Source organism: Tachyglossus aculeatus, chromosome 3 (assembly GCF_015852505.1).
Source record: "Tachyglossus aculeatus isolate mTacAcu1 chromosome 3, mTacAcu1.pri, whole genome shotgun sequence".
NCBI lineage: Eukaryota > Metazoa > Chordata > Mammalia > Monotremata > Tachyglossidae > Tachyglossus > Tachyglossus aculeatus.
The window spans coordinates 38,885,976-38,897,957 of NC_052068.1; the positions used below are offsets into that span (position 1 = coordinate 38,885,976).

An 11,982-nucleotide genomic window follows, 5' to 3' on the forward strand; every position below is an offset into this window, starting at 1 on the left:
GGGAAAGGCGTCCAAGCCGTACTTCCCAAGCGGCTAGTACAGTGCTCCGCGCGCAGTAAGCGCTCAGTAAATACGACTGGATGGATGAATGAATGCGGGGCCCAAATAGGCCTTCGAGGGGAAAAGGGGGGGGGGGAGGGAAAGGCGTCCAAGCCGTACTTCCCAAGCGGTTAGTACAGTGCTCCGCGCGCAGTAAGCGCTCAATAAATACGACTGGATGAATGAATGCGGGGCCCAAATAGGCCTTCGAGGGGGAAGGGGGGGGGGGGGAGGGAAAGGCGTCCAAGCCGTACTTCCCAAGCGGCTAGTACAGTGCTCCGCGCGCAGTAAGCGCTCAGTAAATACGACTGGATGACTGGATGAATGAATGAGGGGCCCAGAGCGGCCTTCCCCGGGGGAGGGGAAGGGGAAAAAAAAAAAAGGGAAAGGCGGCCGAGCCGCGTCAGGAAAAGGGATACAGGTCAAGTCTAAGTCGAATCCATCCTCTTGGTATCTCCTTTTGTTTCTGCTGACGATCTCCTTGATGATGGCTGTCATGTCGGGGAGGAGGGAGAGGGGCGGCTGCGGCAGGAGGGGGCCCGGGTTTGCCTCAGGCGACGACGACGCTGAGGAGGAGGAGGAGGAGGAGGAGGGCTGAGGAGAAGGAGGCGTCCGTAGTGATGGAGGCAGGGCCACGGGCCCCCGGCCGGGCCGGCTAGAAGGAGGGGGACACCCTCCGCCGTCGTCGCCGCCGCCGCCGGCGGGCCGGGGGTCGGGGGGCGCCGCCCCCGCCGGAGGACGAGGAGGACGACGACGAGGAGGACGACGAAGAGGAGGACAGGGTCTCCGTCCCGCCGCCGTGGCTCATCTCCCTCGCCTCGCCTCAGCGCGGCTCAGCTCGCCGCCGTCGCCGCCATCATGGCTCCGGCCGCCGACCGGCCCACGTCGGCCGCCTCGCGCCCCGACGTCGCCGCCGCCGCCGCCGCCGTGTCCCGCCGCCGGGCGAAGTAGTCCGCGCCGCCGCCGCCGCCGCCGCCTGCCACATCACCGGCCGGCCCGCGCGCCCCCTGCCGGCGGCCGGCGGGAGGGCGGAGCATGCGCGCTGGCGCCCCCGTCGGGCCCTCCGCCCTGTTTACTGAGCGCTGACTGCCGACTAAGCGCTTGGCAACATAGAGAGACAGTCAATCAATCAATCAATCGTATTTATTGAGCGCCTGCTGTGTGCAGAGCGCTGGACTAAGCGCTTGGGAAGGACAGGTTGGCGACATATACAGTCAATCAATCAATCAATCAATCAATCGTATTTATTGAGTGCTTACTGTGTGCAGAGCACTGGACTAAGCGCTTGGGAATCACAAGTTGGCAACATATACAGACGGTCAATCAATCAATCGGATTTATTGAGCACTTATTGTGTGCAGAGCACTATACTAAGCGCTTGGGAAGAGCCTCCACCAGGCTGTTACCCATCAATCAATCAATCAATCAATCAGTCGTATTTATTGAGCGCTTACTGTGTGCAGAGCGCTGGACTAAGCGCTTAGGAAGTACAAGTTGGCAACATATACAGTCAATCAATCAATCGTATTTATTGAGCGCTTACTGTGTGCAGAGCGCTGGACTAAGCGCTTGGGAAGAGCCTCCCTCCAGCTCTTACCCATCAATCAATCAAATAATCGTATTTATGAGCACCTACTGTGTGCAGAGCACTGGACTGAGCGCTTGGGAAGTACAAGTTGGCAACATATACAATCAATCGTATTTATTGAGCGCCTACCGTGTGCAGAGCACTGTGCTAAGCGCTTGGGAAGAGCCTCCACCCGGCTCTTACCCATCAATCAATCAATCAATCAATCAATCGTATTTATTGAGCGCTTACTGTGTGCAGAGCACTGGACTAAGCACTTGGGAAGCACAAGTTGGCAACATATACAGTCAATCAATCAATCAATCGATCGTATTTATTGAGCGCTTACTGTGTGCAGAGCACTGGACTAGGCGCTTGGGAAGAGCCTCCCCCCGGCTCTTACCCATCAATCAATCAATCAATCAATCAATCGTATTTATTGAGTGCTTACTGTGTGCAGAGCACTGGACTAAGCGCTTGGGAATCACAAGTTGGCAACATATACAGACAGTCAATCAATCAATCGGATTTATTGAGCACTTATTGTGTGCAGAGCACTATACTAAGCGCTTGGGAAGAGCCTCCACCAGGCTGTTACCCATCAATCAATCAATCAATCAGTCGTATTTATTGAGCGCTTACTGTGTGCAGAGCGCTGGACTAAGCGCTTAGGAAGTACAAGTTGGCAACATATACAGTCAATCAATCAATCGTATTTATTGAGCGCTTACTGTGTGCAGAGCGCTGGACTAAGCGCTTGGGAAGAGCCTCCCTCCGGCTCTTACCCATCAATCAATCAAATAATCGTATTTATGAGCACCTACTGTGTGCAGAGCACTGGACTAAGCGCTTGGGAAGTACAAGTTGGCAACATATACAGTCAATCAATCGTATTTATTGAGCGCCTACCGTGTGCAGAGCACTGTGCTAAGCGCTTGGGAAGAGCCTCCACCCGGCTCTTACCCATCAATCAATCAATCAATCAATCGTATTTATTGAGCGCTTACTGTGTGCAGAGCACTGGACTAAGCACTTGGGAAGCACAAGTTGGCAACATATACAGTCAATCAATCAATCAATCGATCGTATTTATTGAGCGCTTACTGTGTGCAGAGCACTGGACTAGGCGCTTGGGAAGAGCCTCCCCCCGGCTCTTACCCATCAATCAATCAATCAATCAATCAATCGTATTTATTGAGTGCTTACTGTGTGCAGAGCACTGGACTAAGCGCTTGGGAATCACAAGTTGGCAACATATACAGACAGTCAATCAATCAATCGGATTTATTGAGCACTTATTGTGTGCAGAGCACTATACTAAGCGCTTGGGAAGAGCCTCCACCAGGCTGTTACCCATCAATCAATCAATCAATCAGTCGTATTTATTGAGCGCTTACTGTGTGCAGAGCGCTGGACTAAGCGCTTAGGAAGTACAAGTTGGCAACATATACAGTCAATCAATCAATCGTATTTATTGAGCGCTTACTGTGTGCAGAGCGCTGGACTAAGCGCTTGGGAAGAGCCTCCCTCCGGCTCTTACCCATCAATCAATCAAATAATCGTATTTATGAGCACCTACTGTGTGCAGAGCACTGGACTGAGCGCTTGGGAAGTACAAGTTGGCAACATATACAGTCAATCAATCGTATTTATTGAGCGCCTACCGTGTGCAGAGCACTGTGCTAAGCGCTTGGGAAGAGCCTCCACCCGGCTCTTACCCATCAATCAATCAATCAATCAATCAATCGTATTTATTGAGCGCTTACTGTGTGCAGAGCACTGGACTAAGCACTTGGGAAGCACAAGTTGGCAACATATACAGTCAATCAATCAATCAATCGATCGTATTTATTGAGCGCTTACTGTGTGCAGAGCACTGGACTAGGCGCTTGGGAAGAGCCTCCCCCCGGCTCTTACCCATCAATCAATCAATCAATCAATCAATCGTATTTATTGAGTGCTTACTGTGTGCAGAGCACTGGACTAAGCGCTTGGGAATCACAAGTTGGCAACATATACAGACGGTCAATCAATCAATCGGATTTATTGAGCACTTATTGTGTGCAGAGCACTATACTAAGCGCTTGGGAAGAGCCTCCACCAGGCTGTTACCCATCAATCAATCAATCAATCAGTCGTATTTATTGAGCGCTTACTGTGTGCAGAGCGCTGGACTAAGCGCTTAGGAAGTACAAGTTGGCAACATATACAGTCAATCAATCAATCGTATTTATTGAGCGCTTACTGTGTGCAGAGCGCTGGACTAAGCGCTTGGGAAGAGCCTCCCTCCGGCTCTTACCCATCAATCAATCAAATAATCGTATTTATGAGCACCTACTGTGTGCAGAGCACTGGACTGAGCGCTTGGGAAGTACAAGTTGGCAACATATACAGTCAATCAATCGTATTTATTGAGCGCCTACCGTGTGCAGAGCACTGTGCTAAGCGCTTGGGAAGAGCCTCCACCCGGCTCTTACCCATCAATCAATCAATCAATCAATCAATCGTATTTATTGAGCGCTTACTGTGTGCAGAGCACTGGACTAAGCACTTGGGAAGCACAAGTTGGCAACATATACAGTCAATCAATCAATCAATCGATCGTATTTATTGAGCGCTTACTGTGTGCAGAGCACTGGACTAGGCGCTTGGGAAGAGCCTCCCCCCGGCTCTTACCCATCAATCAATCAATCAATCAATCAATCGTATTTATTGAGTGCTTACTGTGTGCAGAGCACTAGGCGCTTGGGAAGAGCCTCCGCCCGGCTCTTACCCATCAATCAATCAATCAATCAATCAATCGTATTTATTGAGTGCTTACTGTGTGCAGAGCACTGGACTAAGCGCTTGGGAAGCACAAGTTGGCAACATATACAGACAGTCAATCAATCAATCGGATTTATTGAGCACTTATTGTGTGCAGAGCACTATACTAAGCGCTTGGGAAGAGCCTCCACCAGGCTGTTACCCATCAATCAATCAATCAATCAGTCATATTTATTGAGCCCTTACTGTGTGCAGAGCACTGGACTAAGCACTTGGGAAGTACAAGTTGGCAACATATAGAGTCAATCAATCAATCAATCCATCGTATTTATTGAGCGCTTACTGTGTGCAGAGCACTGGACTAAGCGCTTGGGAAGAGACTCCCTCCGGCTCTTACCCATCAATCAATAATCAAATAATCATATTTATGAGCACCTACTGTGTGCAGAGCACTGGACTAAGAGCTTGGGAAGTACAAGTTGGCAACATAGAGAGACGGTCAATCAATCAATGTCATATTTATTGAGCGCCTACTGTGTGCAGAGCACTGGACTAAGCGCTTGGGAAGAGCCTCCCCCCGGCTCTTACCCATCAATCAATCAGTCATATTTATTGAGCGCTTACTGTGTGCAGAGCACTGTACTAAGTGCTTGGGAAGTACAAGTTGGCAACATATAGAGACAGTCAATCAATTAATCAGGCGTATTTATTGAGCGCTTACTGTGTGCAGAGCACTGGACTAAGCGCTTGGGAAGAGCCTCCCCCCGGCTCTTACCCATCAATCAATCAATCGATCAATCAGTCATATTTATTGAGCGCTTACTGTGTGCAGAGCACTGGACTAAGCACTTGGGAAGTGCAAGTTGGCCACATATAGAGACAGTCAATCAATCAATCAATCATATTTATTGAGCGCTTACTGTGCGCAGAGCACTGTACTAAGCGCTTGGGAAGGACAAGTTGGCAACATATAGAGACGGTCAATCAATCAATCAATCAATCGTATTTATTGAGCGCTTATTGTGTACAGAGCACTGGACTAAGCGCTTGGGAAGAGCCTCCGCCCGGCTCTTACCCATCAATCAATCAATCGTGTTTATTGAGCGCTTACTGTGTGCAGAGCACTGGACTAAGCGCTTGGGAAGTACAAGTTGGCAACATATAGAGGCAATCAATCAATTGTATTTATTGAGCACTTACTGTGTGCAGAGTGCTGGACTAAGCGCTTGGGAAGGACAAGTTGGCAACATATAGAGGCAATCAATCGTATTTATTGAGCACTTACTGTGTGCAGAGCACTGTGCTGAGCGCTTGGGAAGTACAAGTTGGCAACATATGAAGACAGGCCTTTTCCCCCTGTAAATGAAGCCGGGGGCGGCCCACGGGGGGTGTGTGTGCGTATTTACTGTGCTATTTATTTTATTTTGTTAATCTGTTCTGTTGTCTGTCTCCCCCTTCTAGACTGTGAGCCCACTGTTGGGTAGGGACCGTCTCTCTATGTGCCAACTTGTCCTTCCCAAGCGCTTAGCACAGTGCTCTGCACACAGTAAGTGCTCAATAAATACGATTGATTGATTGATTGATGGGTAAGATGACTGTATCTATATGACTGATTGACTGTCTCTATATGTTGCCAACTTGTAACAGTAAGCGCTCAATAAATACGATTGAATGAATGAATGAATGAATGAATGAATGAATGAATGAATGAATGAATGAATGAATGAATGAATGTGCGTTAGTCTCCCAGGGCCCCTCTGCCGCCCCGATCCGCGCATGCGCAGTGTCGCGCTCCTCTCTCCGGGTTTTCCCCCCGCCCGCTCTCGGCTGCCGGGAAAACCCGGCCGCGCCGCTCCTGGAACGTCAGCCCCGACGCTGCGCATGCTCAGTGAGCCATTCGGGCCCCCCCTCCCCGAGGCGGAGGGATACCTCCAGCCGCCGCCGGGACTCGTTTTCCTCAGCGGATCACGTGGGGGGCCTTAATTGAGGAACTTTCCCAAATGGGCTTCCTCGGGTACCAGAGCTGAGGGAGGAAGGAAGGAGAGGAAGGAAAGGAAAGAAAGGAAAGGAAAGAAAGGAAAGGAAAGAAAGGAAAGAAAATCGATTTGGGATTATTCCCGCCGGGCAGTGATGGCCTGACCCTTCCCAACCTGCCCCTGTGGGAGCAGTGGCTGGGCTGGCACAGGCTTGGGTTGGCAGCCTTCCCTTCCCCACAGCACCTGTATATATGTTTGTACAGATTTATTACTCTATTTTACTTGTACATATCTATTCTATTTATTTTATTTTGTTAATTTGTTTTGTTTTGTTCTCTGTCTCCCCCTTTTAGACTGTGAGCCCACTGTGGGGTAGGGACCGTCTCTATATGTTGCCAACTTGTACTTCCCAAGCGCTTAGTCCAGTGCTCTGCACACAGTGAGCGCTCAATAAATACGATTGATTGATTGACTGTCTCTATATGTTGCCAACCTGTACTTCCCAAGCGCTTAGTCCAGTGCTCTGCACACAGTAAGCGCTTGATAAATATGATTGATTGATTGATTGATTGCCCCTCTGGGAGCAGCGTCTGGGATGACACAGGCTTGGGTTGGCAGCCTTCCCTTCCCCAAAGCACCTGTATATATGTTTGTACATATTTATTTCTCTATTTATTTTACATGTACATATCTATTCTATTTATTTTATTTTGTTAGTATGCTTGGTTTTGTTCTCTGTCTCCCCCTTTTAGACTGTGAGCCCACTGTTGGGTAGGGACTGTCTCTATATGTTGCCAACTTGTACTTCCCAAGTGTTTGGTACAGTGCTGTGCACACAGTAAGCGCTCAATAAATACGATCGATTGATTGATTGACTGTCTCTATATGTTGCCAACTTGTACTTCCCAAGCGCTTAGTCCAGTGCTCTGCACACAGTAAGCACTCAATAAATACGATTGATTGATTGATTGCCCCTCTGGGAGTAGCGGCTGGGCTGGCACAGGCTTGGGTTGGCAGGACCAGGCCTGCAGTTGGCCCCAAGTGCCCACCCAGCGTCCATTCATTCATTCAATCGTATTTATTGAGCGCTTACTGTGTGCAGAGCACTGGACTAAGCGCCAAGTTGGCAACATATAGAGACGATCCCTACCCAACAGTGGGCTCACAGTCGAGTCAGAGAAGCAGCGTGGCTCAGTGGAAAGAGCCCGGGCTTTGGAGTCGGAGGTCATGGGTTCGAATCCCAGCTCCGCCACATGTCTGCTGTGTGACCTTGGGCAAGTCACTTCACTTCTCTGAGCCTCAGTTACCTCATCTGTCAAATGGGGATGAAGACTGGGAGCCCCACATGGGACAACCTGATCACCTTGTATCTCCCCCAGCGCTTAGAACAGTGCTTTGCACATAGTAGGCCTTCCCAGACTGAGCCCCCTCCTTCCTCTCCCCTTCGTCCCCCTCTCCATCCCCCCAGTCTTACCTCCTTCCCCTCCCCACAGCACCTGTATATATGTATATATGCTTGTACATATTTATTGCTCTATTTATTTTACTTGTATATATATATATATATATTCTATTTATTTTATTTTGTTAATATGTTTGGTTTTGTTCTCTGTCTCCCCCTTCTAGACTGTGAGCCCACTGTTGGATAGGGGCCGTCTCTATATGTTGCCAACTTGTACTTCCCAAGCGCTTAGTCCAGTGCTCTGCACACTGTAAGCGCTCAATAAATACGATTGAATGAATGAATGAACAAAATAAATAGGATAGTAAGTATGTACAAGTAAAATAAATGAAGGAGCATGATAGAAGTCTTACCTGGTTAGAAGTCTTCTAGACTGTGAGCCCGCTGTTGGGTAGGGACCGTCTCTATATGTTGCCAGCTTGTACTTCCCAAGCGCTTAGTCCAGTGCTCTGCACACTGTAAGCGCTCAATAAATACGATTGAATGAATGAATGAATTAACAAAATAAATAGGATAGTAAATATGTGCAAGTAAAATAAATGAAGGAGCATGATCGAAGTCTTACCTGGATAGAAGTCTTCTAGACTGTGAGCCCGCTGTTGGGTAGGGACCGTCTCTCTATGTTGCCAATTTGTACTTCCCAAGCGCTTAGTCCAGTGCTCTGCACACTGTAAGCGCTCAATAAATACGATTGAATGAATAAATGAATTAACAAAATAAATAGGATAGTAAATATGTGCAAGTAAAATAAATGAAGGAGCATGATCGAAGTCTTACCTGGATAGAAGTCTTCTAGACTGTGAGCCCGCTGTTGGGTAGGGACCATCTCTATATGTTGCCAGCTTGTACTTCCCAAGCGCTTAGTACGGTGCTCTGCACACTGTAAGCGCTCAATAAATACAATTGAATGAATGAATGAATGAAGTCTTTGGATCTCCTGAAGTTAGCAGCAGCATGAAGGAGCGAAAGATTCCCAATCGTGCGCTCAGCCCGACCCCAAAGGGGTGAATCGCACTCGCCCCTCCATCCAACCCCGGTCGTGCTGGGCCTTGCTGCCCGCTGTCAAGCCCTGGTGGGAAATGCCTCAGACCTTGCCATCCCTTCTCACCCCCTCTGCACTGCTCCGGCCCTTCTCTTCGCGCACCCTAGGCCTCGGGTGTGCACAAAGTCTATATACGAATATACATTCAATCGTATTTATTGAGCGCTTACTGTGTGCAGAGCACTGTACTGAGCACTTGGGAAGTACAAGTCGGCAACATAGAGAGACGGTCCCTACCCAACAACGGGCTCACAGTCTAGAAGGGGGAGACAGACAACAAAACATAACAAGTAGGTGTCAGTACCATCAGAATAAATTCATTCATTCAATCGTATTTATGGAGCGCTTCCTGTGTGCAGAGCACTGGACTGAGCGCTTGGGAAGTACAAGTCGGCAACATATAGAGACGGTCCCTACCCAACAACGGGCTCACAGTCTAGAAGGGGGAGACAGACAACAAAACAGAACAAGTAGATGTCAGTACCATCAGAATAAATGCATTCATTCAATCGTATTTATGGAGCGCTTCCTGTGTGCAGAGCACTGGACTGAGCGCTTGGGAAGTACAAGTTGGCAACATATAGAGACGGTCCCTACCCAACAACGGGCTCACAGTCTAGAAGGGGGAGACAGACAACAAAACATAACAAGTAGGTGTCAGTACCGTCAGAATAAAGAGAATTATAGCTCTAGACACATCATTAATAAAATAAATAGGGTAACGACTACGTATAAATAGACACAAATGCTGTGGGGAGGGGAAAGGGGGAGGGCAGAGGGAGGGGAAAAGAGGGGGCTCAGTCAGGGAAGGCCTCCTGGAGTCTCTTTTAGACCGTGAACCCACTGTTGGGTAGGGACCGTCTCTATATGTTGCCAACTTGTACTTCCCAAGCGCTTAGTACAGTGCTCTGCACACAGTAAGCGCTCACAATTGATTGATTGATTGACTGGGGCTCCGTGATGCTGCAGCCGAGCCCCGGCCGCTGTCTCGGCCTTGCGTTTGCTCAGGTTTTGGCCGATGTAACGCTTCCTCTCATTTCTTCCTTTCTCCCACCTTTAAAGGAGAGACGGAGGAGATCTGTCAAGTTCGCAAGCTGGCAGAATGCCACCCCAGCAGGCGCGACGGCCTAACCATCGGCTCTGATCCGAAGTTCCCGGGGCCTCCTATCAATTCCGTCGCCCTCATGGCAGGACTCGGTGGCAGGGATGGTTGGGATTCATCCCAGGGGTGAAAGAAATGAGCGGTCTCCCACCGCCGGACCACGTTGACTTCCACCTAAAGAAGTCAGTTCATCCCGCGAAGAACCCCCCGATTCCCCGTCTTCTGTCTCTCTGGGATAATCCGACTTGTACATATTTACTACTCTATTTATTTTATTGTGTTAATTTGTTTCGTCGTCTGTCTCCCCCTTCTCGACTGTGAGCCCGCTGTTGGGTAGGGACCGTCTCCATAGGTTGCCAACTTGTACTTCCCAAGCGCTTAGTCCAGTGCTCTGCACACAGCAGGCGCTCAGTAAATACAATTGAATGAATCCAGGGTGTCCCAACAGGCCCGGACTCTCCTTGCCTGGATCATCATCATCAATCGTATTTATTGAGCGCTTACTATGTGCAGAGCACTGGACTAAGCGCTTGGGAAGTACAAATTGGCAACATATAGAGACGGTCCCTACCCAACAGTGGGCTCACAGTCTAAAAGGGGGGAGACAGAGAACAAAACCAAACATACTAACAAAATAAAATAAATAGAATAGATATGTACAAATAAAATAAATAAATAAATAAATAGAGTAATAATAAGTCTTTGGAGCTCCTGAAGTTAGCGGCAGACCCGAGAGTCACGGCTCCTGAGCGGTGGCGTGAGGTTTTGTGATTCTTGGGTGCTGGTGGAAGGATGCTCATATTGTTTCCATCGCTTTACGTATTTATTGAGCACTCACTGTGGGCACAGCGCTGTACTAAGTGCTTGGGAGAGTACAATAAAGCAATGAATTGTATTGGTACCCAGTTGTTGGAAGAGCGTTTAATTTTTTTAAAAAATAGCTTTACGTATTTATTGAGCACTCACTATGGGCACAGCGCTGTACTAAGTGCTTGGGAGAGTACAATAAAGCAATGAATTGTATTGGTACCAAGTTGTTGGAAGAGTGTTTAATTGTTTTTTTAATGGCTTTATGTATTTATTGAGCAGTCACTATAGGCACAACGCTGTACTAAGTGCTTGGGAGAGTACAATAAAGCAATGAATTGTATTGGTACCAAGTTGTTGGAAGAGTGTTTAATTGTTTTTTTTAATGGCTTTACGTATTTATTGAGCACTCACTATGGGCACAACGCTTTACTAAGTGCTGGGGAGAGTACAATAAAGCAATGAACTGTATTGGTACCAAGTTGTTGGAAGAGCGTATAATTTTTTTTTAAATAGCTTTACGTATTGATTGAGCACTCACTGTGGACACAGCGCTATACTAAGTGCTTGGAAGAGTACAATAAAGCAGTGAATTGTATTGGTACCAAGCTGTTGGAAGAGCGTTTAATTTTTAAAAAAAATAGCTTTACGTATTTATTGAGCACTCACTATGGGCACAACGCTGTACTAAGTGCTTAGGAGAGTACAATAAAGCAATGAATTGTATTGGTACCCAGTTGTAGGAAGAGCGTTTAATTTTTTTTAAAAATAGCTTTACGTATTTATTGAGCACTCACTATGGGCACAGCGCTGTACTAAGTGCTTGGGAGAGTACAATAAAGCAATGAATTGTATTGGTACCAAGTTGTTGGAAGAGTGTTTAATTGTTTTTTTAATGGCTTTACGTATTTATTGAGCACTCACTATGGGCACAACGCTGTACTAAGTGCTTGGGAGAGTACAATAAAGCAATGAATTGTATTGGTACCAAGTTGTTGGAAGAGCATTTAATTTTTTTTTAATGACTTTACGTATTTATTGAGCACTCACTATGGACACAGCGCTGTACTAAGTGCTTGGGAGAGTACAATAAAGCAATGAACTGTATTGGTACCAAGTTGTTGGAAGAGCGTTTAATTTTTTTTTTAATGGCTTTACGTATTTATTGAGCACTCACTATGGGCACAGCGCTGTACTAAGTGCTTGGGAGAGTACAATAAA

The 11,982-nt window shown here is 47.7% G+C and overlaps 1 protein-coding gene across 1 annotated transcript in view; it reads right to left on the bottom strand.

Annotated features, from left to right (window-relative positions):
• PTEN (phosphatase and tensin homolog) overlaps positions 1-769 on the bottom strand; it is an 80,288-nt gene extending 79,519 nt beyond the window's left edge. The window contains exon 1 of the mRNA XM_038743579.1: positions 459-769. Coding sequence (XP_038599507.1) covers positions 459-537 — 79 coding nt within the window. The 5' untranslated portion in view covers positions 538-769. The remainder of the gene's footprint in view (positions 1-458) is intronic.
• Positions 770-11,982: the final 11,213 nt, after the last annotated feature.